Source organism: Agelaius tricolor, unplaced genomic scaffold (assembly GCF_023055355.1).
Source record: "Agelaius tricolor isolate 1412-34295 unplaced genomic scaffold, bAgeTri1.0.p SCAF_6, whole genome shotgun sequence".
Lineage (NCBI taxonomy): Eukaryota > Metazoa > Chordata > Aves > Passeriformes > Icteridae > Agelaius > Agelaius tricolor.
In genome coordinates this window covers 50,565,417-50,578,655 of record NW_027269266.1, presented here as the reverse complement: position 1 = coordinate 50,578,655, position 13,239 = coordinate 50,565,417, and the positions used below count along the sequence as shown (strand labels likewise).

Genomic DNA, 13,239 nt, shown 5'->3' with positions numbered 1-13,239 from the left:
GTCTTCTCAAAGTTTTGAGAAGCTGACTTGTCCTGACTTTGGTCTGCCACTGTAAAACAAAGCTCAGTTTCCTGGCAGTTTGTTTATTTATTTCAAATTCATAATACCAGCACACACAGGGCATAACACATGACTTCTCTGCAACAGCAACTCTTATGCAAGATATTTATTTTAGGCTTCTGTTAAACACGTGAATAAACCAGCAAAAGAAAGAAATTACAATTACAACAATAATGAGGTAAATCTTGGAGAGAAAATTGTCTTGAGAGCACCATTTAAGTGAAACTGTCACTTGTGACAACTGTGTACATTCACAGACACAGCAGGATGCAATCGATTAATGGCTCCTTTGGCTCAATGGGAGGCGGAGATGCAGCTGTCCCTGATTTTTAGCCTTCTTGCACACCAATGCTTTCCACTGGAGAGTGGTAAACAGGAATATTCTGACCATCCCGCAGTTTCAAGGTGACATCCTGAAGGCACCAGCTGACACAAACCAAAGAAGATTTTTAACTTGTAGCAATCACTTTTAACATGGTCAAGTCAGTGTAGAAACAGCTGACTCAGAGAAACAAATAATTCCACACATTCAATACTTTTAAAAATTCAAGTGTTTTAAAACGTGGTTTGTGAGTGCCAGCTTCTGAAAGCTGTTCTCCCTAATATCGTGGCATAGTCCAGATTTAAAGGTCTGGTATGCACGTTCCTATTCGCTGCAATTCAAATAAAAACCTGCCAGCTCTTCCTAGGACATTCCTTCCCTGACCCGGTGCCTTTTTTCCTCTCCATCCTGCGGGTGCATTCCTTGCTCCACTCCTCTCCAGCCTTGGAGCCAGACAGTGTTGCTAAGGAATTATTCTGGCTTGGAAGAGTTTGAACACTGTGTGATCGCTCAATGTGACTGCTGAAAACCTGACAGGGTATGACAGTGGTTACTCTAAGAAGGAAAATTGCATTTGTTGGAGACTGAGGGGGAGCCTGTTCCTTCCTCTAAGCTCTGCTCCAAACCCACTTCTGAGAAACTGCTCATGCTGCTTTTCCAGCTGGAAAGGACTATTATTTTGGGGTACTAAAATAGGATTTTTTCAAAAGCTCCTGGCACTGGCCCAGCTCTGCTATTGCTGGAGTCAGTGTTGAGTACATACAATTAGGTAATTAGGCTGCTGCACCTCTGTGCAATGGATTTGCAGCAGGGCTCTGCTCAGCAGCCCTCTGCTCCCACCCCCAACCCAGGCTGAGCAACCAGGCTTGGGGGTGACCTGCTCGTTCCCCACAGTGTGGCCTGGGGGCTCAGCCCTTCTCTTGGTCACTTCAGGGCAGGCAAGAGGAATTTTGCAGTGCCTTGGCTGCCCTTGCCTCTGGGCACCCTCCCCATCCCTGTACTGCCTGCCTCTGGGTGAATGCTACTTCCTCCTGGACCAAACGAGCTCACAGACTCCAAATTTTCTTTTTCAGTTGTCTTATCTTTTATGAAATAAATAAAACACTATGGACAGTCTGCACACAGAGTCAGATGCATTTCAGTGGCTTTTGTGCCTCAGCTACTCTTGCACAGAGCACTCAACTCCTGCTGCCATTTAGCTCTTTGTGTATCAGTGTGAGAGCTGCCCTGGAAAAGCACTCATGAACTGCAGCATCCCACCAGGATAGCCTGCTTACCTGCTCCTTACTCCTAGCAATTCTGCTGTTAGTTCCTCAGTGGGATGCTAGGGCACCAAGTCCTGTCTCAGCCCCATGTGAAGCTGTGCACAGGACCCTGCACGTGGGTGGATTTGGTGGAGTCTGACAGATTTATCTGCCACAAATACTTTTACAGGCAGATGCCTTTTTTTTTCCTTAGATTTGCAGAAATGTAAAAAGAGCTCATTTTAAAACAAAACTCCAAGAGATGTGTATGTACTGCTGTAGTTTAACATTTTTCAATTCTTCAATTATCTTCACAGTAACTGTGAACAAGGAATAACAGGGGATTGTCTATGAGGAGGGGCTAAAGAGAAGTGAGGCGATCAGAGGTCAGGCACCAGGGAAGTGAGGTGTGCAAGAAATGGGGCTGGGGACCCTTGGGGTTATCCCTGTTTATTAGGGAGGAGGCCAGGTCCAGTACTGAGTTTCTCAAGTCCCAGCCTAGTGCCTTTAGTGCTTTTCTCTTCCTTCCCATACTTACTCAGAAGAGAAATCCAGTAAGTCATGCTCATCTAATTATGAATAGAAAACATCACCATATGGCTGGTGGCAGCTGAGTAAAGGTTTTGTAGCTTTCAGTTTCTAAACAGAGCTAACAGAAGTACCTAACAAGAGATTTGCATCTAGTAAAACTTATGAGCTCATGTAGTAATTCTTTGCTCAGTTCCAGAAATCAGTTTACTGTTGACAAAGGAGGTTTTCAGGCTTCAGTACTATGAAAATGTAAAGTCACTTCTATATGATGTAGTATCAGAGTATCCTTCTGCTATAATGCATCTGTTCCAGCACTTTTTTTTTAACCATAAGGACCGCACTTCTGGGATAGCTCAGAAAAACAAATGCTGTTTTTAGCTCACCTCGCATAGCTGCAATATAATGTGTGATTCCCTTACTGCAATCTCTAATAGCAGACCAGAGTTAGGACTGCTGTTCAACAGCCTCTGCACCTCTGTGGGGAGGTGGGGTGGGAGGGGACCATGCTTTACCTTGGCTCACAGTATTTGGATATGTACTGAGCTACAGTTTGCAGAACACACTTAACACAAAGGAATGGCTCATGTTCCTCTTCTATTCACATTCAGAGAGATAGATTCACAGTATTTCTCAACTAACTTACATTTTTGTCCCAGTGAAAATAATAACCTTTGATAAGACCTTCAGACAGGAGTTTCTGCTCAATCTGTGTGCATGACCTCAGCACCACAGATGACTAAAGCAAACATCCTGCTCTACTGTTTTCTCCTAGCACTTCTTTCCCATTTCTCCTGCCACCCCCCAGGTACACACCACTGATGGGAGTGGTCCATCTCTGCGTTAATGTAGAGGTAGCCCGCTGATTTTGTTCCAGAGACTGGTAACTTTATCTGCAAATGTAAAAGCACATTAGAGATTCAGCAAAGCTTATTATGAAACAGACATTTACTCCTTCCAGTCAAAGAGCTCACACCTTTTTAACTTTTAACACTGTAATTTTTTTTTTTTTTTACTGTATTTCAGAATTGGACTGATCTTTTCTAACAGCTAACACATGTGTGGCTACACAAGTATGTCTGCTCTGCCATGCATTAATCTCTCTCTGCAGAAAGAATGCACCGTGTTACAGCTGCAACCCCCAGGGAAAACCACTGGCTCCCTGAAATATTTATCAGCAAACACCTTTCCTTACCAGAATGCATGGTCATCCAGAGGTGACCTGAACTGTCAGAGCTTCCCATTACCATTACAAGCCTGTAGGTTGAGATCCTCTTCATGTCAGTCCCTGAACACACACTGAGGCAATGAGATGGTCAGTGATTCTTTTTTTTTCAGTGTCACAAATTTTATCATTTATCTGTTTAACAAACAAAGCTGGACCTGCAGCAGCAACCATGGCCAATTGCACTGGGTCTAATGTCTGAATTAAAGAAATGATTGAGGTGTAGCATTTGCTGGTGGTGATGCAATCACAAAGAAAATGCCAGGTGTTTGCCAACAGACCCAGGAGCTGGGAATGTTGTGAAGTCAGTAAATCGACCTGTGGTATAATGATGAATTAACCAGTTTATTTCATGAGAACATGAATACTTAGGAGCATGAAAAAGCAGAGAAGAAAGTTGGTGATTTGTGTCTTGGGTGAGGTCAGTGGAAGGCAGGGTTTGACTTCATACTGAGTCACCCAAGCGACCAGCATTCTTAAACAGTGACATAGGAAAACACCCGTGGGAAAGGTTATCTTCTTTTCAGTCAGTATATGAGATTGTGTGGGGTTTTGCACAACTTTTTTCGCTTAGATATGTTCCCTGGTGGAATCTATGAAACATGGGAAATGTTTTGGTCCAGGGTATCATGTAAATGCAGCCTGGCTGAAGTAAAATGGAAGAGCAATTTTATGTGAGCTGGTTAAAGGTTGGGGGTTTTTTAATCTTACCCTGATAGCTACATTCCTTCATTGTGCCATCTGATCCATTCCCTAATGCCCTTGCTTGGTCCCTGGCATTCGTAACTACTCACCAGTAAAAACAAAATTGTTCCAATGTGATGAGTTACCCTAGTGAAGGACCTGGAGAGGTTGCTGGGGGCACTCGGTGTTAGCAAAACAAGGGAAGGGCAGCCAGTTGTGGATTAAGGGCTAAAAACACCAATGGAGAGTACTCTTGAGGCATCAATGCCAAGTGGAAATAGACTTTTGTGTTTGCAAGGTTTGCCTGGCCCAGCCCTCAGCTGATACAAGGCAGCCTTGTGCAATACTTCAGCAGCCAGTACAGCATTCTCCAGTCACTGAGTAACCCTCATGCTCAGTCTCAGGTTGGGCAGCTGTTCTCAATGACACAAGCTTACAGGTGCTCTTAAAAACCACACCATTTATGCTGCGCCACAGCATAGCTGGTAAGGGGCTGTAAAACTGCTCTCAATAAAGCCCTACAACTAGCATGGGACATATCTGGGGGGTAAAGGAAGGCAGGTGCTATTTTAAAGCTGGATATGATACAGCTTTGAAAATGATTTTGTGGCTTACAGTGTGAGGGGGGGAACTGATTGTCTTGAGAGGTTCCTCGGCATTGTGTGATGGGCCCATTCAGCACAACATGGAGATGCTGCTCTTGCTGTTTCTGTGCTAGTAGATTTATGCTCTGGAAATCCATTCCTCTTCCAGATCAACTGGTATTCCATCCTGCTGCCTTCCAGTGCCCCCAGGTGACTCATGAGCTGCTGAAAATCCCCTGGCTGATCTCTTGTCACCTGACATCTCGGGAAGCCACCCTGTGACACCGCCTGCCCGGAGTTACCCGCGCTCTTTCCGTGTCCACGCGATTGCTCCCATCTGTCAGGTGGATGTTGTGAATCTTAAGAGGGGGGGCACCCAGGGCTGCCAGGGCATCAGGATTGCTCTTCAGTTGCTCCAAAGCTTGCTGGTAATACTGGGTCCTGGCAAAACTTTCTAGGTGAGAGAAACATGGTAGTGAGGGACTGTTCACTTAAAATCAAAACAAGCTTAAAAAAAAGAAAAAGACATTTTCTTCAGACTACCACACCCTCCCTGAAATACACTCCAAAACTATTAATTAGGAGAAATTTAGCTAAAGGAGGAAACACATCCTTACATCAGAGAAGAAAATGTTATTCAGCTCATTTAAGTGAAGAGGGCTCTGAACATAGGCTGTTCCATTCTGATCTACAGCTCAGTTTACGGCTCTGTCTCCCCACTTTTCATGCAATTGTAGGTTATCTAAAAGGAAGGGGAAAAAGGGGGCGAGGATGAATATCTGAAATGTTCTGATAAAAATTCTATTTTTATTTTTTTTTTCTATTTGAGGTACACAAAATACTTTAAGAATGGAGAATATCTTGCAGACATTGAGAGGGGAACAGCTGCTGCTGTGGAACTCTAGCTGTGGTCTTGGTGCAGCTTTCCAAGTGGCAGCCATGAAGCTACAACTCTGCTGACAGATGCCTTAGAAGGGAGGCACTCAGAAGTACCACTTAACTTACTGGTGAAGCAGCCACACCAGCACTGCACATGGAGGACAGTTGTTGCTCTGTATGGCTGTGAAATGCTGTACCATGGTTGCAAATGGACAGGCCACAGATGAGGAGCTGGAGACTTCCCAACCCTCTTTATGGAGACGGAGATTTGCTTATTAACAGTTCTAAGGTTGTCTTGCTGGGGTTTCTAGATCAGCTTAACTTCGCTCTTTAGACATCAAGAAGGGCAGAGTTAAGCTAAGAGCTTGTAGTTAAATCCTACTCTGGCAACTCTGTCTTCACCTTTCAAAGGGTTTAAAACAAGGTGTAAGGTTTGTTTCTTGGTCTCTTGCCTCTCAGTATTAATCTTGGAGCATGAGGCAGAAAGGTGCTTCCTCCTCTCCCTAATTAGACGCATCCCCTGTGAGTAGGCAGCATCCAGTTGGCATAGAAACAGCTTTGCTAGGCTGTCACCTGCGCTGGTCCTCCTGTGTCCCCCAGCACATGCTAAGGAGCTCCAGCCAAAGGGGTTGCAGCATGCCTGCCCTTTAGTACCTATAAATCATGGCAAACAGCCACTCAGACCATGTGAAAAGTATGTGGTGTTCACCCTGCAGGTTGGAGGAGAAATGGATTCTAATTTCCTGGTGCTCCTACTCAGCTGTTCCTTGTTAGCACCTCATGCATTAGACAAATGCCCAACTAATCCATTTGTCCCCACATCTTTTGGTAGGGGAGCTGAAAGCATGCTGGAGTTGGCTGAGCAGACTGCTTCCACAAGAAGGGTGTGGAGGTGATGAGAGTAAGTAGAAATAGGATTACCTGAGTATTTGTACAAGCTTGCACAGAGACCACGTGCATGCAAACTTTCCTTCAGCCTGAAGGAAGGGAAGGGAAAGAATCCTTTCTCACTGCTCCCACCCCTATGGAGGCCACTTGCTCCTCAGTAGTCCATGTATGGGCCAGTTCTGTGCACTGGGAAGAAGGCACTGGGATAGCCCCAGGCATGAGCCAAGGGAGGAAGGCTCTAAGTGTGGCTCCTGTGTCTGTTTAGAGGATAGAGAAGGACACACCTGGCTGCAGAAAATGTCCTTTCAGCAGCCTGGCTGAGTTATCAGGCAGCTGCTCAGTGGCCACTGAAATTACAAGAGGGCCAGAAGTAGCCACTGCCATGTGCCCCTTGACTGCACAGCCAAGGCACATGGGGAACCAGCCCTCAGGCATGCTGTGTAGCACAGGGGGTGACTAACAGTGCTGAAGCTGAAAATTAAAAAATGCTAATGTCCTTGTTAAAGCCAGATTCAATATTTTAAAGCATTTTAAGATCATATTTCTGTCATGTACTCCAGAGCTTGTGGGCATGAGCTGCCTAAAATTAAAGCCTGCTTTCCAGCCCTGTCTGATTTGTTATTAATATGTGTAAAATGAAGGGGAGGTTTCAGAGCTTATCTGAGGGCTTGAGAAACAGGCTTGGCTACCCCTTTTTTTTCTGGCAGCATCCTCTGGTATCAGGGTAGGTGAAAAGCAATACCATTTGATAGCACCAACAAGGGAGAGGCACAGGGCCAAGAGGCCTGTGGCACCCCCTGAGAGAGAGGCAAAGCTTACTTCTGCTCTGATGCTAACTATCTAAAAGCAGTTTTCATAAAAATAAACATGTATAATTTGGACTAAAAATGTGGATTCTTGGCCAAAGACACATAGCAACTAGAGATAAACAACTAGATATAAACAGCAACATCACCTGTCTAGCTTTTCTCTCTGTCCTGGTCTTTTCAGTGCTGACTACTCTTATCTGTACTTCATTGAGGAGAAACTCATGATTTCTTAGCACTTCACAGGTGTGTTGTGTTTAAGAGCCAGCACCACACAGAGATTTACAGATAAAACTGCTAGACTTTAACACCTTCTACAGATGGTCCTCTTTTACTGCACAGTTACAAAATCTCAGTTAAGAAATGAAACCTGCATTACTGCAGGTGAAGCTTTCAATTCACCATCACCCTCAGGAAACCCCCAAAAACCAGACTTTCTTCTGACCACAACAGCCTGCTCCCTATGCAATATGCACCTCTGGAAATGCACACAGCAGCTCTTGGGAGAGCAAAAGCCCTTAGGATGAAAAAAGTGGAGCCCACAGAGGCAGAACCCAGAAGCTCTTCCCTTAATTTCATCTGCTTCTCACAACTTGCATGCTGCTGTTTTCCCCACTACACAAAAGCCAGTGAAAGGGGCAGAGGAGAAATAAGGTTGCTAACAACACCAAGACTTGCTTTGCATAAGATTGTACATCACGATGCATCCCCCGCCGCTGAACAGTCCCATGAAAACAGCCATTTGCTGCAGTTTTCTCAGAGAAGCTGGCATTTTTCCTCCCTGAAAAGAAAAAGAGAAGACAGTCGTTGTAAAAGAAGAAAGCCAAAGGGTTACTTCCCCCCTCCTCCTCTTTCCTGAAAGCCCTTTCCAACCAGGCCTGAATGAAAGCGCAGTGCACAGGCCCCGAGCTTGCTGGGGCCCCACCATGCACCCAGAAGGAAGAGTGGTGAGAACAGAGCAAACCGGGAACCCAGCTGGGCTGAATGTGTTTATTCAACTCCTTTTAGGGATGCCACCACTTCGCTAATTGCCGAGAAGAAAATGACCTCCCTGGCGTGGCCGGGGGCCAGTGTCGTGGCACTGTGGCGGGGGCTCCCGGTGCCCGCGTGTTTGCTCGCACACTGTGAGCATTCAGGCTCCGGGCACCGCATTTCTCTCTCGAGTAAACTCCTCTCAAGTAAACACGCTCGCGGCAGGGATGCATTTGGCCTTGAGTGGCAAGGGACAGAGCCAAGCCAGCACTGTGCCAGCAAAGATAATGGAGCCAGGGTGTGTGTATTCTGTTGTGTCAATGTTCTTCCCAAGCTGTGGATAAACAGGAAGTCTCTTCCAAGCTTTTTCTTCTTTCCTGTAACCCCCCCCCCCCGCAAACTTGCCCTTTTAATGAGTCACAATTTTGACATTTGAATGCATGACCCAGCAGAATAAGAAACACTTCCATAGCTTGTGCAAGAGGGGGACTGAAGAACTGAGCTAATGCTCCTGCCCACAGCAGGTTAGTAGGAGTCAAGCTGAGCTGTCACTGGGGGCGTAGCACTTGCCTTCAGGCTGTGGCAGGATAGGACTTGAACAAGCGTCTGAGTATTGGCTTCTGCTCTCGATTCTCTTGGAGCTGGAATGGGAGGGAGGAATGGTCCTGACAGCAATTAAAAAAAATAGGAAAAAGCTTTTCTTTTTCAATGGGCACACAGGAATATGAATAACTGGAGGAGCTGCACAGGACTTCTAATCCCAAAGGCTTCACACCCCAATGTCACACGACACTGTGGCTGAAGTGGTACGCTCCATGAGAGCTGATGAATAAACCAAGGCCCAAACCAAAATGTAACCAGAAATGTGACCTGGGCAAGACTGTTTGAGCCCTGTTGTGGAAACCACCTCTAGCATCCCTCAGGTATGTGTTAGTCAGGTATTGTTCAGCTGACAATCACAGTTCAGCAAGGGTGGAGAGAGAAGAGTCAGAACTTCTTCCCGTGGTGGCCAGGTCAGGATGACATGGGCAGCCTCCTGCTGCTCACCACTCTCCTGACATGTCCTCATGCTGACACTTGCATGCTCTAAACTGAGGGAAACTCAGACTGCCCACGGAAGTGGTCACAGCCTGTCTGAGTTCAAGAAGAGTATGGACAATGCTCTTGGGCACCTGGTGTGATTTTTGGGGTGTTCTGTGAAGGGACAGGAATTGGACACCATGATCATTGTGGGTCCCTTTTAACTCAGCATATTCTATGATTCTACAAAACTGTGAATGCAGTTCAGGTATAAATTTCATCTCCTGCCCTGCCGGCGTTAGCACTCAGTTGTAATGCATGCTATCCCTAGGCTGAATGCTTTCCTTATTAACTAGTTTCCTTGATTTTTAAGAACCCTTAGTATTTAAGTTTACTATTTAAATAATTTCAGATTTGTGGCTGGCTAGTAGTGATAGCAACTCAGAGAGGCATGTGGATGTAATGCCTATTTTATGCCCCAAAATGCCTAAACTCTGCCATTAGTATTGTCAGCTATCATCTCTCTCACTCCTGATCTGTTTCTCTGATGGGTTTTTTCTTCTTGCTTCCCCTGGGGAACTTGAATGGCATGAGAAGTTACAGCAGAGGAAATGTGCAAGTGTGGGTTTACAGAGAAACAGTGGTAGTCATTTCACAAGGAGAGTGAGAACTTCCTGCTCGCCTGCTTGTGCTTGCAACTTTCTTTAAATCCCCACAAAATCTGATTAATAACCAAGTTTCTTATAAGATTCATCTGGCCAGGAGGAGGCTCTGACACCAACACCACATAACAGGGATGGGGAAAAAAACCCCATGGTAAATCTGGAGGGAGGATCAGATATAACAGTTTGTGACCTGAGGCATTTGTTTTTGCCCCTTTCAAAGTTGTGGCCAGGCAAAATTTGCTTTCTGTGATTAAATTCAGGGTAATTGAATGCAAATGTCTGGGGGTGGGGGGTGCTGCTGGCAGTGTGCTGAGTAAGGGTGGGAAGACAGGGAGCTCTTGCACCAGCAAGGTTTTGACTGAGGCTCGGGGGACCTGCCTGGTAAACAGCGGAAATTAGAGGTTCTGCAAACTTGCTGTCAGTGGGTTTGAGGTTTGTTAGGTCTCACGGTCTGCTCGCACCCAGACAAGGGAGATGCATGGAAAGTAAGAAATGCTTATTGCTGATCAGTCACATGCTCATCACCACCTCCGCTCCAGTGCTGCAGTGTAGAGACAGTGCCATCTGGCAAGGGAGCTTGGCAGCTGAGCAGTGGTGATCCCATTAAGCACTGCTGCCCCATGCTGCACGCCTGGCTGCTCCTAAGGTGCTGCCCCTGCCCACAGCCGTCTTCTGTTGCTGCTCCTGCTGAGGCAGAGATGTGGAGAGCTGAGGTGCACCCAAGCTGTGCACCAAGGTCTACATTGCTCATTTTCAGTCACAGTTGGAAGCCCATGGGCTGTACCTGTCTAGCTCCTGATGCTCTGGTCCCACTTGTTTCTCAGCTGTTTTCCCAAGCCAGTCCTATGACAGCACACTGTGGGAAAAGGTTCAGAGCTACACATTTTAACAAGCCTCTCAAGACTGCAAACCCTCTCACCGATCCCACAATTCCTTGCCAGCCTTCAAAACCAAGGACAGAATTAACTTTGGAGCCCAGAGCATCCCCCACAGAGGGGCTGCTGCTTCCCTTCCCTGCCATCCTGGTCCCTTGTGGAATGGATGCTTGAATACTGCAGCCTTGAGCATCCTTTGGCACACAGCTGCCAATGACTTCTGAATGGTGACAGCTTGCAGAAGACCAAAATGTATTAAGGATCTGTTGTCTGCAAGGACTTGTCAGTTGGATTTCTGTCCTGTGGCCAACTGTGTTTGCTGTTCTGTTGGCTGCTCTGCTGAAGCCATGGGAGTGGCTCACTAAGGAAGGGAAGCAGAGTCATGCCCAAGGTGTGCCTCCTGTCCTGAGCCTTTGTGAACATGACATACACCTTGCAAACTGCAGAGGCTCTCACACGGAAGGACCAAACCCCCTCCACTTCACTTGCCACAAAGGGATCAACTCTAAGTATTTGGGAGAATTTTATAGATACAACATGCCTCCTAAGGAGGAAGTCCATGCTGCTATCTGTGGTGATCTCCCCTGAGAACCTTTATATCTCTAAAAGAGTATGCAAGTCAATTGGCGGAAAAACAGACTTTTCAATAGCCAGTGATGAAAAAAGCACAAATTTCCAAGCTGTTCTGCAAAGACATCTTTTCCTCCATGTTATTTGCAGAGGTAAAAAAGATTAAGTGGAGATTAGCACGCACAAAAACACTGAACCCACAGTTACCAAGAAGAGACCTTAAATCATTGTAAGTAGTTTTCTCAAAACATAACTGTTAAAGAGCAGAATACCCTAATAATAGTGATGTTCACTTTGTGCCTTAAAAATAGCAGGATTTGGAGGACAAGGCTTGACTTTGAAGCTAAGTGGGACACAGGCTGTTAACAAGATTTAAGAAACTTCCAGGGTCACATGTGAAATGGTGAGTTACTGCAACAGTAAAGGCTGTTTTAAATTAGACTTTGTTTTCTCCACAGAGGATCTTCTAAAAATAGGCTGGCTTAAGACCATCTCCCTTATTTTGGCAAATTTGAGTTTTCTATTTGGTGTCTGAAATTTGTGTGGCAGAGGTTGCTGTTGGGCACCTCCACCTAAGGCAGATATTGGAGAAGAAGGGTATTTTCACCAACCATAAACATTATTTTCCCTGGAACTGAGCAAGGGAGCTGGGGCTGTAGGTTCCCTGGGGAAGGCATTTCCTCCTCCTTCTCCTTGTCCTTGTCTTCCTCCTGGTGCTATGAAACTCCACCAGCATCTCTAGCCTCTGGGTGCTACTACAGGCCAAACAGCAAACAATAAACTGCTCTGAAACAAGAGAGAAGCAACTTGATCAGTGCAAACTCGGTGTGATCACTGCTGCCTGTCTCAATCTGGGCCACTGCCTACCCACCTGGCAGTGCCAGAAGAGAATATAGTGCCAGGCCACCAACACAAGCAACTGGGAGCCTTTAAGCCACCTTGAACAATTGCAGTCCTGAGGTGTTGGACTGACATACTAAATAGGTGCATCAAAAGACTACTATTAAATTAAATTAAAATTTATCAAGAGACCTGAACACAAATCTGAGCATCTAATTTCAAGGCTGGAATTGCTGCTGACCCTTCCGCAATGGAACTCTCCCTGGGCTGGTGGCTTTTTAATTGGCCTTGGGCACAGCTTTTCAGCAAACCACCCAGGAAGTCACAGGAGATGAGGGGAATGTCACGCAAACCACACACGAGCACGCACTTGTATTTCACATTCTTGCTTTCTTGCCCTTCCATTGATCTTCTAAGATGCATAAGGCAGGCATCTGGGTGTAAGCCAATTTCTATACTAATAAGATGCTAGGACAACATTTTAGACACATCTTTTTGACACTCACTGTCTACAACATCCCTTCATCATTAGTACTCTCACCCAAAACAGGACAGTACAGCGGAAATGTTCTGACAGGATCTCAGCATATTATTTTCCCCTTTTTTCTGGAAATAACCTCAATATATTATTTTCCTCATGTATGAGAGGTAACAGCACAAATTTTTAACCCTGCCAGCATGTTCAGAAGCATCAAAGACTTTGCATGTACAGAGTGCCTTCAACAAGACCACAGAAACTTGCAGTAAAGTTTGCTTAATTCATAGTCAAACCAAAAGTAGGATTAATACTTTTTCTTTTCTTTTTCTGCCTTGGTTGTTCTTCAGATGCACTGAAAACACATATTCTGGCATTTAAGCAGGTACAACATCTTTTTAGACACCTTTGAAATAGTTTCTTCCAGGATCTCCTCATGAATCAGTTCCTAGATTTGCGTAGCTGGCCCTGGTGAGAATGCTTTAAGGGGCCCACTCTACATATGAGAAAGACTACTGGCAAGAAAGCCAAGAAAGAATGTTAAGGTTATTTTCTGCCTTTGCTACTAACTAATTAACAAGGCAAGAGAAAGTAGTCAATAA

At 45.5% G+C, this 13,239-nt stretch overlaps 1 protein-coding gene across 3 annotated transcripts in view; it reads right to left on the bottom strand.

Moving 5' to 3' along the window:
• Positions 1-151: 151 nt before the first annotated feature.
• Positions 152-13,239, bottom strand: part of COA1 (cytochrome c oxidase assembly factor 1) — a 52,383-nt gene continuing 39,295 nt past the window's right edge. For 2 of the 3 annotated variants that reach the window (XM_071429783.1, XM_071429784.1), the window contains 4 exons: positions 7,895-8,001; positions 4,950-5,097; positions 2,971-3,047; positions 152-486 (listed from right to left, as the gene is read on the bottom strand). In XM_071429783.1, coding sequence (XP_071285884.1) covers positions 390-486; positions 2,971-3,047; positions 4,950-5,097; positions 7,895-7,992 — 420 coding nt within the window. In that variant the 5' untranslated portion in view covers positions 7,993-8,001 and the 3' untranslated portion in view covers positions 152-389. Of the gene's footprint in view, positions 487-2,970; positions 3,048-4,949; positions 5,098-7,894; positions 8,002-8,758; positions 8,834-13,239 lie in introns of all 3 variants that reach the window. The other variant, XM_071429785.1, reaches the window with a different exon arrangement.